The following is a 15,403-nucleotide window of genomic DNA, read 5'->3' as shown; positions in this document are numbered from 1 at the left end:
TGATTAGTTAGTGAAGAGTTTAAATGATATTAATTAGCCTGTTTCCCAATAAATGTTGCTGTTGAATTTTCATCCTACATTCAATCAATAATAGGTCTTCACAGCTTAACTTGCTACTTGGTTGAAGCTTACCTTGACCAGATGTCTTATAACTTAACTTGGTAGTCTTGCAAGCTTACTTATACCAAATGTCTAAGTTCTTTACTTGGTCATCATGAACTTGTGGATCGCTACGGTGTATCCATCTGCACCATGAAAACTGATTTGTTCAATGTGTTATAGTTTTCCTTTCCTCTTTCGTCTACCCTATACTTGACCTTTATAAGCAACTTGGTGGGTGTTTCTTGAAAAGCTGAGGACACTTACCCTACAGGTGCACCTGGTCCATGCTTCCAGTTTCAAGTGGAGTCCGAGTTGCTCATTTGCTTTTGTTACTTTGTATGTATGATTTTAGTTATTTTATGTTATTTGTTGTGTATGTCTGTTTTCCATGTTTGGTCTTTGTCCCTGGATTACATTCCATTGATTTTCACTGAATCTTGGTAACCTTGTAAGATTAACCCAGATTAAGTGTCTCATTTATGTCTCATTCATTTACTTGATACCCTTTTAAACCTACCTAGAACTAGTATATATTTTATTTACATTCTATTTCCTTTTGTTGTCTGGGCCTTTCGGGGCTATACTCTTTTTGTGGTCCTGAAGGTATTTACTATTTTGGATTAAGGTGATACACTGGTGCATTTGGTTTGTTCATTTCCATTCTTTTTTCCATTGTTAGCTTACCTATGCCTTTATTTAGTAGCCATTGTAATTTTACATGTACCCTTATTTGCTATCTCTGTAACTAAACCCCAGCAAACAAAGTTTGGGGGGTATATAGGAATACCCGGTCTGTCTGTTTGTCTGTCCAAATGTCGTGCCATTCGTCGTGCTGTCTGTCCACCTGTCCATATTCCTTGTAAGTGCAACTCCTCCACTCGAGGGATTTTGATGAAATTTTATAGGAAGGTTGAGTATTATAATTAGATGTGCATGAAGGAATATAATTACTGTTGGATGACTCCAAAGAGAGATAAATTTAAATTAAAGGTTTTACATTTTAGTCTATTTGAAGCAGGGGTATTCCCTTTGTGAGCTTGCTCACAGCATTTCTAGTTGCACCAAGAGCTGATGTGATAACTTCACTTGGTAACTTTGTAATTTTTACTTTGACCAAATGTTTCATTCCTTGACTTAGTAACATTATAGGCTTACCTAGACCCAATGTTCCATTCCTTTACGTAGTAACATTATAGGCTTACCTAGACCCAATGTTCCATTCCTTTACGTAGTAACATTATAGGCTTACCTAGACCCAATGTTCCATTCCTTTACATAGTAACATTATAGGCTTACCTAGACCCAATGTTTCATTCCTTTACTTAATAACATTAAAAGCTTACCTAGACATCCTGCTTATTGCTGTTATTTGGTCTTGTTAATATTGGGCTTAACATGGCAAAACTTGAGAAATTGTGTCTCAGGAAATAATTTCCTGTATAAAATGATAAAAATGTAATGATTTAATCTCTGCAGTCATTTTTCTGTAAAACACACCACCTATGTACAGCATGGTTTTGTGCGTTTTTTTTGTGTATATTGCTTGTTTAAGGTTGCAGATATTTAATTTCAAGAAGATGTCTAATTCCATTTATAAGTTCATTCAACAAATATGTTTCAGTTATTTGCTACTGACTTGGAACTTTTGGAGGACAAATACGTAACAATTATACACTAAATTTGCTTCGGGGAAACATGTTAAATATATATTATATAACTGATGAATTTTATTTCAATACATTACATTATTTCTTGCATTCTATTTGATCAGTAAGATATTGGTGTCCTTTTATTGTTTATCTTCCCTTGGTAAGATTTTATTTGTTTTTATTTGAACCAGGTGAATAATTCTGACGCTATTATTAAGGACCTCTGTTTATTTCAGAACTAGTGGACTGTGATAAACTGGACCAAGGATGTGAAGGAGGATTACCATCCAATGCTTACAAAGAAATAGAAAGATTAGGTATCTATCCAATGATATTATTAACCAATACATTATTATACCCTTGCACACAAAGTTTTGGGTTATGTAGAAATTATGATATATGTTTGTCTATCGGTGTCGGTCTTTCTTTCTGTAAGTCCATGGGCTTGATAAACTCAAGTCGGTCAATGAATTTGAACTTTTTCTATGAAGGTTTGACATCATATTCAGATGTGCATGCAAAAGATGATTTTTGTTGAATGCTTCCTAATTAAGAGAGATAATTAATTCTTAATTCTGCTTAATGGCTTTGCATGTAGTTGACATATTCATTTAGCTTGTATATGTAATAGAATTTGATGAACTTTTTAATGAAGCAAGAAAAGTTTTGTTAAAGCAACACATACCAAACCATCCAATTAGAAAATAAAGTTATTACAGCAAGGTTCTGGAAATTTGGCCAGTCAATTTCTGTTGTTTTGTCTGTCTTCAGAAGAAATTTTTTGTTAGTGCCAGTCATTTTTATTCCTTCAGACCATGTGCATAATATCACTGAACTGGAGTAGAAAAAAAAGAGAAAAAATACACATTCTTTTGCAGATTTGATAGCCTTTTCTTTTTTCTGGCATTTGAATTCAGTGAAAATGAGCTGTTACCATATTTACAAACATCTTTCATTTGACCAAAACCATGTTGATGTTGCCAGTGTAAACAATCGGCCATTTGTATATTACATGTACATACAAAAAACATTGCTTGTACAGAGGTGTAGCATTCAAAACTGGATTGGTATGGCAAGGAGGACACCTTGCCATGGAGTTCTGGGGGCAGTCGTAAAATACCTTTTTAAAAAAAAAATTTGATAAAAATTTTAGGTTCAGGATGCAGTATCAAGGAAAATTACTGTTACAGGGCTAGCCATACCTGCTGTACTAGGCACTATGTCCCTGTTTCAGCAGAAAAAAACAAAGAATTTATACAATTTAAAGCTCAACTTGAAAATACTTTACTGAAAAGACTTTGTACACATATGAGTGTTTTTGGATCCCTACAAGGAAACAACAAAACATTATAAGTTTGAAGTACAACAATAACAGAACACTATCAGATAATGAAATTCAACAACAACACCATATCAGATAATGAAGTACAACAACAACACCATATCAGATAATGAAGTACAACAACAGCACCATATCAGATAATAAAGTACAACAACAACACCATATCAGATAATGAAGTACAACAACAGCACCATATCAGATAATAAAGTACAACAACAACACCATATCAGATAATGAAGTACAACAACAGCACCATATCAGATAATGAAGTACAACAACAGAACCATATCAGATAATGAAGTACAACAACAGCACCATTTCAGATAATGAAGTACAACAACAGTACCATATCAGATAATGAAATTCAACAACAACAGCACCATATCAGATAATGAAGTACAACAACAGAACCAATTCAGATGATGAAATACAACAACAGCACCATATCAGATAATGAAGTACAACAACAACACCATATCAGATAATGAAGTACAACAACAGTACCATATCAGATAATGAAGTACAACAACAGCACCATATCAGATAATGAAGTACAACAACAACACCATATCAGATAATGAAGTACAACAACAGTACCATATCAGATAATAAAGTACAACAACAACACCATATCAGATAATGAAGTACAACAACAGCACCATATCAGATAATAAAGTACAACAACAACACCATATCAGATAATGAAGTACAACAACAGCACCATATCAGATAATAAAGTACAACAACAACACCATATCAGATAATGAAGTACAACAACAGCACCATAGCAGATAATAAAGTACAACAACAACACCATATCAGATAATGAAATTCAACAACAACAGCACCATATCAGATAATGAGGTACAACAACAGAACCAATTCAGATGATGAAATACAACAACAGCACCATATCAGATAATGAAGTACAACAACAACACCATATCAGATAATGAAGTACAACAACAGTACCATATCAGATAATGAAGTACAACAACAGCACCATATCAGATAATGAAGTACAACAACAACACCATATCAGATAATGAAGTACAACAACAGTACCATATCAGATAATAAAGTACAACAACAACACCATATCAGATAATGAAGTACAACAACAGCACCATATCAGATAATAAAGTACAACAACAACACCATATCAGATAATGAAGTACAACAACAGCACCATATCAGATAATAAAGTACAACAACAACACCATATCAGATAATGAAGTACAACAACAGAACCAATTCAGATGATGAAATACAACAACAGCACCATATCAGATAATGAAGTACAACAACAACAGCACCATATCAGATAATGAAGTACAACAACAGTACGATACCAGATAATGAAGTACAACAACAGTACCATATCAGATAATAAAGTACAACAACAGTACCATATCAGATAATGAAACAACAACAGTAACATATGAGATAATGAAGTACAACAACAGCAGTACCATATCAGATAATGAAGTACAACAGTACCATATCAGATAATGAAACAACAACAGTACCATATCAGATAATGAAGTACAACAACAACAGTACCATATCAATTTTTTTTAGTTAATTCTCATTGAGTAATGACAAGTCAAATGTAGTAGAAAACTCAAAATTTTTGCTAAAAGGAACTAAATTTTAGTACAAAATTGATAATTTTTTCAAATTTGTAATACCTGCGCCTGTGTAGACCCACCAAATATTTAAAGAATGACTGTTATATTTTTTCCGTCTATGAAAAATAACCTCAATCACATGGTGCACACTATATTACCTGCATAGCAGGTTATTTTAAAGTGCACCACAGGCATTGCGGTTATTACAAATAGACTGATAAAATATAACAGTCATTCCTTAAATATTTGGTGGGTCTACACTGGCGCATTTTAATTTAAGTACCAAAATTCAACAAATAAATCATTAAAAAAGTTTAATGACATCACAGTCATTACAAAATTTGGTCTGAGATGATAACCGAAATTTTTTATCCAATCAGAAACCGTGTTACTTCTGAAATTAAATTATTCAAGAATACCAATAAAATAGACAAAAATGCTTCAGAATATCAAAATATTACATGGGTCTTCATTGGCACAGACATTTGTATTTCACATGGTATGGATAATTTACTCCCTGATTTTGTAAAATTTAAGACAACAAGCTTTTTTTATCAATGATTATGACCAAAATGTGCAGTACAGATAAGTTATAAACACTTAAGTAAATAAAAGTTTGCTGTAACTGGAACATCAATCTTCACAAAAATAAGGTGACCAATTTCACCCGTAAATATAGCTCAATCTTTGCTTTATATGATTGAATTATTTTTGTATATTGCAATAAAGATATTAATTGTTAGAAGAATGAGACTTGCAGAATTTTTTATAATCTTTTGTGTTGAAATACCGGGTTCATACCAAGCTTATACTATTCTCTACACTAAGGACATTTATGGTTTTGTTTACACATTTACTGTGTAACTTTTGCAAAGATGACAAGGTGAACAAATGAAGACTGTGTAACTTTTGCAACGATGACAAGGTGAACAAATAAAGACTGTGTAACTGTTACAAAGATGACAAGGTGAACAAATGAAGACTGTAACTTTTGCAACGATGACAAGGTGAACAAATGAAGACTGTGTAACTTTTGCAACGATGACAAGGTGAACAAATGAAGACTGTGTGACTTTATTTTACAAACAACATGTGTCAATAGTATGAACTAACCAAATTATGCACAAAATCTGGCTACAGTTGACTGCACATAAAAAGATGACACATGTCAAACTCAGTTCTAATATTCTCTTATTTATGAGGCACAAATATAATTTAAAATTGCAAAGTGTGACGTTTCTGGAAAAATATTTTTTTCTGGGATTTTGAAATAAGGTTTCAAGAAAAGAACTAAGTTTCCAAAAAAAAAAAGCAATTCAGGGAATAAACAATGTAAGGTTATTTAACTAATTTATAAGCAATGCTTGTTCGTCAGTTGACTGTTGCGTTCTGCTCACTTACAAGGAGGTTAATGTAGGTATTCAAGCAAGATTAAATAAAGAGTTTAAAAGACAGCACTAAGATCACCTTGAATATGATACTTTAAAAAAATTACCAAAACAAAAAAAGTTGTATGTTAAAATAGGCAATAATGAGTTGACAGTTGTGGACCCACTTTAAAAGCATGCTGGGTATACACCCACCCCCCTTTAAATGTGATTTTATTTTGCATGAACTCTTGAATTTTCACAAATTCTATCCCCGAAAATTGTCTTGCCTCATTTCCCTCTGCCTTTATTTCTATTAAAGCCTCCCCCTCCCCCCCAACATTACCTGAAATATTGGATCCAGCTCTGTTTATAAGACTGTTTCTAAATATTAATCTTAGCAGAGGACTTGTACCCAACACGTCATACAAAATCAATAGGTGTGAAATCAAGTTTTCAAGTTTTGTGTATTGATCAAGAATGTATTTTATTTCCTCCTTTCCATGTATCGTTACTGGTGCTTACACCGAAATTGTTCTCATTATAATGTAAAACATAGAGGCTCTTAGCACAAATATATCCAATGAATATAAACATGTAGCACAAATGAAATTTAGATGATTTTCAAAATTGTAACATTATGGTGCCCAATTCCAGGAGTGGTAATATTTATTAATTTAGGAAATTTTCGAAAATGTAGAATTAAATGTTTTTAAATTCTCGGAAACGTAATGTGCCCTATAATTGCAAATGACTGTCAACATTTGTTCAGCAAGCACAGCTTTTGGGGTACATAGGTTTCTCCCTGTCTGTATGTCTGTCAGAACAATTTTATTAGGAGCTTGCAGCATTGTTATGAAACTTTGTGGGATGTTATATAAGCTCATTGAGATGTGCAAACTGTCAGGAATTTTTTGGGTAAAAAATTGTAGAAATGACGGCTGTTGAACTTACGCATTTTCAGCAAAACTTGGTCTCATGCGTTGTCCACAACTCCTTCTCCACAACTTGTTATAAAACTTAATGGTGTGTCAGATTACCGTATTTGGAGGTGCATATTGTCAGGAATTTATGTTTTGGCAAAAATTGTTTGAACTTTGAAACTCGTCCTTAACGACTGAAAGGATTATATATATATATACTATATTGGGATGTGCATATTGGCAGTATTTTATGTTTGAGAAAAAATTGTAGAAATGACAGCTTTTGGACTTAGAAGTTTTATGTGTTGTCTGTAACTCCTACTCAACCATGAAACTTAATGGGGTGTTCAATTACCATACCAAATGTACAGGGTTCAATATGCTTAGCGGGATATTAAGTCCCGTTAGGAACAATGTCTTGTTCCTTTAATAACAGGTATATTTCAAGGTTCCAGTGCCTAAAATTGCAGTCTACTTTGATAAACAGAGTAATGTTCCCAAATTATCTAAACTAAACTATGATGTGTTTATCTCATGAATACAATAAAAACATATAATGTTTCTATGTGTATTTTATGTCTTAGATTAACTTTTTACGTACCTTTTTATATGTAAATAGCTTTTTGTTTTAATTTCATTATTTTATGAAGAGACTTTGATCTTGCTTTTAATATTTTCATTTCATTAAATGTTCTTGCCTTGATATGGCCCTGGTCGCCGAAACGGCATTAAAAAACCAACAATCAATCAATCAATAAATACATCAAGATAAATCTGCATGAATACTTGAGTAGTGATGAGTAACAATATTAATGATCTCCAATGTTTACAGTAATAGGTAAATAACATCATTTCTAATAAGGATGGTTTAATACTTTAGGTGGTGTGGAGACTGAGGTTCAGTATAGATATGATGGTAAAGATGAGAAGTGTGTCTATAACAGATCTGATGCTAAAGTTTATATCAATGATTCAGTATCCATTTCTAGTAATGAAACAGGTAATTGTATTGTTAAATCAACTAGTTGACTGTTGTGGAGTGTACAGAAATCCTTTCACTTTAGGTCCAGACAGTGACTGTTGTGGGATGTACAGAAATCCTTTCACTTTAGGTCCAGACAGTGACTGTTGTGGGGTGTACAGAAATCCTTTCACTTTAGGTCCAGACAGTGACTGTTGTGGGGTGTACAGAAATCCTTTCACTTTAGGTTCAGGCAGTTGACTGTTGTGGGATGTACAGAAATCCTTCCACTTTAGGTCCAGACAGTGACTGTTGTGGGGTGTACAGAAATCCTTTCACTTTAGGTCCAGACAGTGACTGTTGTGGGGTGTACAGAAATCCTTTCACTTTAGGTTCAGGCAGTTGACTGTTGTGGGATGTACAGAAATCCTTTCACTTTAGGTTCAGGCAGTTGACTGTTGTGGGATGTACAGAAATCCTTTCACTTTAGGTCCAGACAGTGACTGTTGTGGGGTGTACAGAAATCCTTTCACTTTAGGTCCAGACAGTGACTGTTGTGGGATGTACAGAAATCCTTTCACTTTAGGTCCAGACAGTGACTGTTGTTGGGTGTACAGAAATCTTTTCACTTTAGGTTCAGGCAGTTGACTGTTGTGGGATAAACAGAAATCCTTTCACTTTAGGTCCAGACAGTGACTGTTGTGGGATGTACAGAAATCCTTTCACTTTAGGTCCAGACAGTGACTGTTGTGGGATGTACAGAAATCCTTTCACTTTAGGTCCAGACAGTGACTGTTGTGGGATGAACAGAAATCCTTTCACTTTAGATCCAGACAGTGACTGTTGTGGGATGTACAGAAATCCTTTCACTTCAGGTTCAGGCAGTTGACTGTTGTGGGATGTACAGAAATCCTTTCACTTTAGGTCCAGACAGTGACTGTTGTGGGGTGTACAGAAATCCTTTCACTTTAGGTCCAGACAGTGACTGTTGTGGGATAAACAGAAATCCTTTCACTTTAGGTCCAGACAGTGACTGTTGTGGGATGTACAGAAATCCTTTCACTTTAGGTTCGGACAGTTGGCTGTTGTGGGGTATACAGAAATCCTTTCTCCTTAGGCTTAGGCAGTTGACTGTTGTGGGATATACAGAAATCCTTTCACTTTAGGTTTGATAATTGACTGTTGTGGGATATGCAGAAATCCTTTCACTTTAGGTTCAGGCAGTTGACTGTTGTGGGATAAACAGAAATCCTTTCACTTTAGGTTCAGACAGTTTACTGTTGTGGGGTATACAGAAATCCTTTATCTTTAGGCTTACGGAGTTGACTGTTGTTGGATATACAGAAATCCTTTCACTTTAGATTCAGACAGTTTACTTGTGTTGGATATTCATAAACCCTTCCACTTAAGGTTCAAAAATTTACTTTTATATGCATAGATCCTTTCATTTTATATTCAAACAGTTCTCTGTCATGTCATATGCATAGATCCTTCTTGTGGGATGTACATGCTTAAATGCTTTTACTCACAATTGTGAGTGGACGCTACCAAAATATCCCCAAAAGTAATCGTATTTGCGCTTCATGCAGTAATTCACAAATTGAAGATGAAGTGCATTTTTTCATACACTATCCAGCCTATAAAGTACCCAGACAAGTTCTCATCAACAAGATAAAAAACAAAGACAGAAGTTTCTTTTCAATAACAGAAAATAATATATCTTTAATATTAAATAGTAACTGTATGATTATTTTAAAAGCCTTAATTGTATACATAAAATATATGTTTAGCCTTGTCAGTTAAATAAAGTATTAATAAGGCACCTCCGCTTCAGATTTTCGATATGGTTATTATTAGAACTGTCATTTTTTGTATGTTTGGATTTGTGTATTGTGTCATAACCATTTATTGTAAATCTATTTGGATGATTAAATATTTTGTATTTGTAAAAACTAATTACTTAGTATTGTTCCTTTGACTAATGACTAATTACCCAATTCCTTTGACCTAAGACTAAATACCAAATTATCTCCCTTGACCTGTGATTAAGATATTGCTTTTATATTTAAATAATGTTTAATTTTTAATTGAATGTCTTGTTCTATGAATAATTCAGGAATGTTTTTTATGAACTTGATGATGATTATTATAAGAATAACTTACCACTGTCATTGATAAACAATTGACTTTTTTCAGAAATGGCAACTTGGTTGTTTGAGAATGGCCCTATATCAATAGGGATAAATGCCTTTGCAATGCAGGTAATATAAGCTCTTTCATATGTGTCAACACTTCTGATTTTAACAAGAGGCTCCTGGTATTGTTTGGAAAAATGATAATCTCTTTGTCGCATTCTGTCTCCAAGTTATTACTAGAATTATTAACCCTTACCATGCGGGAACCGTAATATTACAGTCATGGGCTGTTTTCCGATTTTGGGGTTCTTGCAATTTTATTTTTGGCTTTGAAAACCATAATTTGATTTCATATGCAAGCAGCGTGAATGTGCTTTAAAGAAGGCTTTATTATATAGAGTTTTAGCAAAAATTGGGACATGACAGCTGAACAAGAGGTCATGAGTTAAGAAGGCCAGAAAAAAATATGAGTTTTTGAGGGGTAGACCTCAATTCAGCAGAATGGATCCATAGTGCTTCATTTCACCTGGTTTCTACAGAACAATTGTCTCTCACCACTCACATAATGTCAACCCCATGTACTAGCCATTTCTGGTTTTAGGCCAATCTGAAGCCAAAAATTGCAAAAAATCCTCAATTTTTGTCATGAGTGACTCCTCTGGGGACCCCTGACCTTCCACTTCCGACTGTAATGAACAATTTATGGCTTAAATTAACATCAGAGGGAACAAGCATTGGAAAAATTGCACTTTGGACACTGTCTTGCCTTTGGTGAGCACCACATTCGGTGAAAAATGACCAAAAATTTCAGGCAACATTATTCCTGTGCAGAAAAAAAAAATGTGTGTATCAAATGCCTACAAGTGATTTACAACATCATTGAATAATGAAGGGGTGACAGATGGTGAATGGTTTCTGTTGTGTACAAACATTTGCCCAAATTTTGCAGCAAAAACAGTGCTATAACTATCTCCGGTCCATAATATGTTTTCAGTTTCCAAAAGTTAACACCAAATGCTGTTTTAGCTAATATTTTTAAAACCGTAATATGTGTAGTTAGAAAGAAACTGTCAATTGAAGAAATGATCCAAATGATTAGGCCTACAAGAGTCTCCATTGGAAAAAAGATGTATGATGACTTCTTATGAAAGTTATTACCCTTGAATGGCTAAAACTGATGTTTTTTTAGGGTTTCTTTTTTTTTGCAGTTGTCAGCCAAAATCTTGGAAATCATCATTGATAGAATCTTTCAGTTGATGAAATAATCCTTTATCAAAACTAAAAGATATGATTATTTAGTATCGGGTAGAAAAAATGCTTATTCTGTGAAAAACCACACCGATTCAAACAAAAAGTACTCCTGGACTGATGATGTTAAAATGTTGGAATTTCTGGTCAACAACATTTTTTGTAGAATTTGGTGGACATGTGTTCCAACAGACATCAGAATACCTATGGGAACGAATATTGTGTGCCACTCTTGGCCAACTGTTTCTATGCGCATATGAAGCCAGATTTTTAGGAGGGCTACTACAGAGAAAGTTGCCCAGACCTTCAGTTTCAGTTTCCATTACTGTAATTGTACTATTTTTTGCAGTGTACTAATTTTTGCTATTTTTGCGATAGACAGAACATACATGTATAATGCGTAACATTTTTTTTTAAATTGCGAAAACGGATATCTGCAAATATATTCACTTTACAGAGTCTGTGAAAAAAAGTGACCTCGAAAATTAATATGTTTACAGTATATCTGAATAATCCTAGTTTCAAGGATTCCTACATCTAATCTATCCAAATAAACTTGAAATTTAAAAGATAACTGTACACCTTCTTCTGCTTCATATATAAATCTCACTTATACATAGATAATACTGGACGTTTGAAATCAAATATTTATGACAAAGGTGATGATTTTGACTTCCTTATTGTAAAGGTCCTCTTTCCTAGTGGCAATACAACATCTTCAGCCTATGAAGTATACATTTCATAGTTGATCTGTTACCGTCAAGCCTGTGATCTGTACGCAGGCACTGATATTGTCAAATAAATTTCTTAATCACGGGTACCTTAAACCTTTGTTAATTTCATCACTACACAATTTATATTGTCTTTATTACAATTTGATTGCCCCATATGATGAGACAAGATATCAATTAGATTCCACGTCTTATCGGATTGATAACTCACCAAATTTGACACTATAGCTGCATAAATATATCGGAGCAAGTGAAAGGAACTAGGTTGTATGACTTACTACGATAGTTTTTTTAATTGAATCACACCATGATGTCAGGACTTTGATGCATTTCTTTTCCTATTAAATCTTCAACTAAATTCTTGACATGATGTTATTTTGTTTTTGCACAATTTATTGCTGTTATATCATGTTCAAATATTCTGCTGTTTTTAAATATATAGTTGATATTGTCCCATGTTTTATCATTATGTTTTTTGTCTGTTTATTTCCACTATTTCGGCATTATTTACACGTTGGTACTTTTGTTAATTGAATGATATTGTGAATAGATTTTGATGTCAGGGAGCTGTTACCAGATTACAATCACTGGATGGGTACAGCTAACCCTAATGTCACTCCCATGACAATCACTGGATGGGTACAGCTAACCCTAATGTCACTCCCATGACAATCACTGGATGGGTACAGCTAACCCTTCTACTAATGTCATTCCCATGGCAATCACTGGATGGGTACAGCTAACCCTAATGTCACTCCCATGACAATCACTGGATGGGTACAGCTAACACTAATGTCACTCCCATGACAATCACTGGATGGGTACAGCTAACCCTTCTACTAATGTCACTCCCATGACAATCACTGGATGGGTACAGCTAACACTAATGTCACTCCCATGACAATCACTGGATGGGTACAGCTAACCCTAATGTCACTCCCATGACAATCACTGGATGGGTACAGCTAACACTAATGTCACTCCCATGACAATCACTGGATGGGTACAGCTAACCCTTCTACTAATGTCACTCCCATGACAATCACTGGATGGGTACAGCTAACCCTTCTACTAATGTCACTCCCATGACAATCACTGGATGGGTACAGCTAACCCTAATGTCACTCCCATGACAATCACTGGATGGGTACAGCTAACCCTTCTACTAATGTCACTCCCATGACAATCACTGGATGGGTACAGCTAACACTAATGTCACTCCCATGACAATCACTGGATGGGTACAGCTAACACTAATGTCACTCCCATGACAATCACTGGATGGGTACAGCTAACCCTAATGTCACTCCCATGACAATCACTGGATGGGTACAGCTAACCCTTCTACTAATGTCACTCCCATGACAATCACTGGATGGGTACAGCTAACCCTAATGTCACTCCCATGACAATCACTGGATGGGTACAGCTAACCCTTCTACTAATGTCACTCCCATGACAATCACTGGATGGGTACAGCTAACCCTAATGTCACTCCCATGGCAATCACTGGATGGGTACAGCTAACCCTAATGTCACTCCCATGACAATCACTGGATGGGTACAGCTAACCCTAATGTCACTCCCATGACAATCACTGGATGGGTACAGCTAACCCTTCTACTAATGTCACTCCCATGACAATCACTGGATGGGTACAGCTAACCCTAATGTCACTCCCATGACAATCACTGGATGGGTACAGCTAACACTAATGTCACTCCCATGACAATCACTGGATGGGTACAGCTAACCCTAATGTCACTCCCATGACAATCACTGGATGGGTACAGCTAACCCTTCTACTAATGTCACTCCCATGACAATCACTGGATGGGTACAGCTAACCCTAATGTCACTCCCATGACAATCACTGGATGGGTACAGCTAACCCTTCTACTAATGTCACTCCCATGACAATCACTGGATGGGTACAACTAACCCTAATGTCACTCCCATGGCAATCACTGGATGGGTACAGCTAACCCTAATGTCACTCCCATGACAATCACTGGATGGGTACAGCTAACCCTTCTACTAATGTCACTCCCATGACAATCACTGGATGGGTACAGCTAACCCTAATGTCACTCCCATGACTATCACTGGATGGGTACAGCTAACACTAATGTCACTCCCATGACAATCACTGGATGGGTACAGCTAACCCTTCTACTAATGTCACTCCCAGTTCATATTGATAGTGCTTAAGTTTTTGTGTGGTTCATCTTGCTTTCCTTATTTTCAGTTTTTATAGCTACATTGTGTATGTTCATTGTTTCTGTTTTCAGTTCTGGCTATGTATTTGGATTTTAACATTTGGACTATCATAAGGATCATATCAGCGATGAAAGTTTCTTTCTATCTATTGTAGTTTTCAAGATATTGGCTGAAAACTGTAAAAAACCAACTAAATTCTGATATGGGTAAAAGCGTTCAGCATGATGAGATCTAACTGCAGTCAAATTTTCATTTTAATCCATTGAGCCATGTTGGAGTTATGCCTTTTTTTCAATGTTTTTTGCTATTTTTAATGTTACTTCTTTCAAAAATCTTCTTCTCTGATACTACTTTACCAATTGAAACAAAACTTTGTTTAAAATGTTCCTTGGGGTATCCTGCATAGAACTGATGTGGGGATTTTTTATCTGTAGAAACATTGCCACCATTACTAAAAATAGAACACAGGAGTCAGACAGTAGTTTTTTGCATATATCTCCAAAATGGTTAGGTTTGGCCAAATTTCTTTCATAGCTGAAATGATTCTTATTATTAGGACTAAAAAAGTCTTCAGGGATAAAAGTTGTCGGATGACTCCTTGTAAGAGTTATTGCCCTTGAAAGGGGAAGAATGACGGGATTTCTTAAACAGTTTTCAGCCAATGTCTTGAAAACTATGATAGATAGAAAGAAACTTTCAATTGCTGAAATGATCCTTATGATAAGTCCTATCAAAGTCTTCTTGAGTCAAAATTGTTGGACAACTTCTTGTTAAATTTATTGCCCTTGGAAGACAAAATTCAACCAGGTGAGTGATTCATTCTCCTGGAAGCCTCTTGTTTCCAAAGGGCACTTTTTGTCGCGATGTTTGATTGTAGGGCACACTGATACTTCTGAATTAAAACCTTTTTATCTGAACTAATACTTAATTTGAGAAAGTCATGGATTATTGTAATATTTAAAAAAAATACTATCATAACCTTAGATAAGATAAAGATTCTAACAAAACTAGAAATATAAATAATTGCATGATTAAAGCACCAAGTTATGAGGAAAAAAATAAATAGCAAGACCTGAGGTAAAGTTACTACCCAA

The 15,403-nt window shown here is 34.9% G+C and overlaps 1 protein-coding gene across 2 annotated transcripts in view; it reads left to right on the top strand.

Annotated features, from left to right (window-relative positions):
• LOC148623230 (cathepsin L-like) overlaps positions 1 to 15,403 on the top strand; it is a 51,422-nt gene that overhangs the window by 28,074 nt on the left and 7,945 nt on the right. The window contains exons 10-13 of one of the 2 annotated variants that reach the window (XM_088564904.1): positions 1,988 to 2,068; positions 7,895 to 8,014; positions 10,172 to 10,236; positions 11,525 to 11,647. In XM_088564904.1, coding sequence (XP_088421030.1) covers positions 1,988 to 2,068; positions 7,895 to 8,014; positions 10,172 to 10,236; positions 11,525 to 11,632 — 374 coding nt within the window. In that variant the 3' untranslated portion in view covers positions 11,633 to 11,647. Of the gene's footprint in view, positions 1 to 1,987; positions 2,069 to 7,894; positions 8,015 to 10,171; positions 10,237 to 11,524; positions 11,648 to 15,403 lie in introns of those variants that run through there. The other variant, XM_088564903.1, reaches the window with a different exon arrangement.

Source organism: Perna viridis, chromosome 2 (genome assembly GCF_037379345.1).
Source record: "Perna viridis isolate PV_CMFRI_1.1 ecotype Kerala chromosome 2, ASM3737934v1, whole genome shotgun sequence".
Classification (NCBI taxonomy): Eukaryota; Metazoa; Mollusca; class Bivalvia; order Mytilida; family Mytilidae; genus Perna; species Perna viridis.
Note: the sequence above shows the minus strand (reverse complement) of the source record. Positions and strands in the feature narration are given on the sequence as shown.